Raw genomic sequence first — 2626 nt, 5'->3', positions numbered from 1 at the left:
TTAAACTGAACAGATGAATATGCTGCTATAAAGTTGATATTGACTTTATCATCCAACTCCCACATACAAAGCAACAAGCAAATGTAGCAGTATTTCTTTAACTCAAGGTAGAGACAATAAGGGATTCTATTTTCCTGGTAAACCACTGCCTTTTCTTCCTGCTCCTTATCTGAATTATTTATAACCTTATAGCGTAACAATATTGGAAATGTCAAGTGTGTTTTAACTCCCACTGCACGTGGCTTTGCTGAGAAATAACAAACCCAAGAAAGGGGAGCGGCAAGTCAGAATCAAAGGAAAGACATTTGATCCCAAAGCTTGGCTGTGTTGTGAGCAATTTTGTCTGGAAAAGCAGTTTAAAGAATGAAGAAAGCCCCTCGCATGCCATGAACCGATGTGAATAGACCATCGCGCACAAATAAAACACTCCACCATATACTTGCCCGGAGCCATTGCGGCTATGTGTGAATAGAAAGTTGCCATGTATTCTGACATATTGCAAAGACACATGAACACACAATATGTTTTAAAAACTCACTTTCCCTTGAAGTTTAAACTTTTAAATGATTATATTTACATTTGTGTGCATAAATCATTAAATTGCTAGGGACTGTCTGTGGTTTATCTATACCCAGGTATCCATGGCAGCATGATGCAATTTTAATTTATAGAAATGCAAGTACCAATAAAAAAAAAACAACTCAATACTATATTCATATTGACTTTTGTGCAAACAACTTTGGAAAAATAGAACAAATGGTCAAAAGTAAGCTTTCTTTGGAAATGTTAACACCATTGCATAAAAGCATATAATGCGTAATGTAGCAACTTTTGCAGAAGTCTCAACATGTTCTGTCTGAGCCCGACTCCTCCTTAGAGGACTGCAGAGTTACATTATGCAGCCAGTGTGTCTTTTTTCACTAAGCCAGCTGACCAAATAAGAGAGTGTGCAGTACGTGATGCAGTGTACAAATAAGGATTAAAATATGTTGTATTATATTTTTTCCTTGTGATTTAATTGTAATTACCCTTCAATCTAGAGGAAAAAAAAATCTTACGCACACAAAGACTGCTGAGCAGCAGAGCATGAAGCCCACCCGTGCTCAGCACCATACTCCATCAGTCTGGCAGCAGACTAACATTTTCTGCCCATCCCCATGTCCCCTGCTCCAGAAGAAGTGAAAACTACAACAACACACCGTGTGTCAGGCTGTAGCAGTGGGTGCCCACCAAACGGCCGGCCATTAATTATTAAACAGCAGAGTCGGAAGAAAGCACCAGGTAACCTGTGGCTGAGCAATGATAATTCACAAAGGCTTGGATTTGGGCTGTCCAGGTAAGAGCTGAAGGGCAGAAGGACAGGAAAGAGAAAGAGGGGGAGAAAGGTAGTTGCGAGGAACCCTGAGAAAGAATGAAAGGAGACAGACACAGAGACTAAAGAGACTGGGGCTTATCTAATTTGTGGGCACAGTTTTTCATGTTTCTATCCACACCCATAAACAAATAGACGGCACATCTACTTTTTTTTAATTTTTTTATTAAATGTACATATCTATTTAAGTAAGTTCAAGTTACTTGAATAAACACTCCGCATGCTTTACCTGTTGTACTTTGCAAGATGTTGCTCCACGTTTGTTATTCCATGAAGTTTGTGGAGGAACCACTTGTCTATGGCTGTCAGCTGGTGGATCTGATCAACACTCATCATGCCACTGTAGAGGGCCTGAGAAGTAAAAGCAAGAAACAAAGAACGGGATCATCATGATCTTCCATTGTTACGACTATTACGAAACTCGGACATGTGTTTAATTGGTCAGAGTTTTAAAATGTGATTTTATTCTGTGATCGGCTGCTCATGAGAAAAACCACGCAACCAATAACCCAGTGATCTCTAGTGTATTATAAGTAAATCAAGTGCATGAACAATACAGAGTATTATTGCAACATTTCATCTAAAAGAAAAATAAGTATTTTATCTGAAATAAAGTGTCTAAAGTGTCAGGCTGATAGTGTGCAAGCTCCTTGTACTGAAAGCTTTTTATTCACAGCAGCGCCCCAGGTCATTTACAGCATGTCGTCCCCCTCTCGCTCTTCCTACCTTCCTGTCTTCCAACTGTCACTATCTAATAAATGCAAAAAGCCAAAAAAATAAATCTTAAAAATCTGCGCACACATACAAACAGTTTCCAAGGACAACTTGCCAGAAAGTCCAAGGTTATCTGTAACAAACCATCTGGTGCACCAAGTTATCAACCATGAGAAATACCTACAAAGAGCAGACCAATATAGTCATTTCCAAAACAGGCTGGGATGCCTTGCAAAATTTATGTAGGCTGGAAAGTCATCTATACCCTACACGCACTTGAATGTAGTACATCGTGAAGCAAGGATGCCAAAAGTAGAAAAAAAAGAATGTTTTCAGTTGTTGCATTTGTGCATGCAGACAAAAACACTTATGAATAACAAAAGTATAGTTATATTACATTTGCAGTGAAGCACTGAGAACTGCTCACCTAACAGTTGATGTGTCAAGACGGCGTACGTAGCTGAGGTTCAGAGGCGGTCAGACTGGTGCGTACACAACAACCTGGACCTCAATACCACCAAGACAAAAGAACTGGTAGTT

At 39.4% G+C, this 2626-nt stretch overlaps 1 protein-coding gene across 3 annotated transcripts in view; it reads right to left on the bottom strand.

Moving 5' to 3' along the window:
* Positions 1–2626, bottom strand: part of cps1 (carbamoyl-phosphate synthase 1, mitochondrial) — a 61803-nt gene that overhangs the window by 43260 nt on the left and 15917 nt on the right. For all 3 annotated transcript variants that reach the window (XM_005723279.1, XM_005723280.1, XM_013908385.1), the window contains one exon: positions 1602–1723. In XM_005723279.1, the coding sequence (XP_005723336.1) occupies positions 1602–1723 (122 nt within the window). The remainder of the gene's footprint in view (positions 1–1601; positions 1724–2626) is intronic.

The sequence above is a fragment of the Pundamilia nyererei genome, unplaced genomic scaffold, assembly GCF_000239375.1.
Source record: "Pundamilia nyererei isolate P.nyererei 1_Seehausen unplaced genomic scaffold, PunNye1.0 scaffold00009, whole genome shotgun sequence".
NCBI classification, from domain to species: domain Eukaryota; kingdom Metazoa; phylum Chordata; class Actinopteri; order Cichliformes; family Cichlidae; genus Pundamilia; species Pundamilia nyererei.
This window is presented reverse-complemented; position numbering and strand designations above follow the sequence as displayed.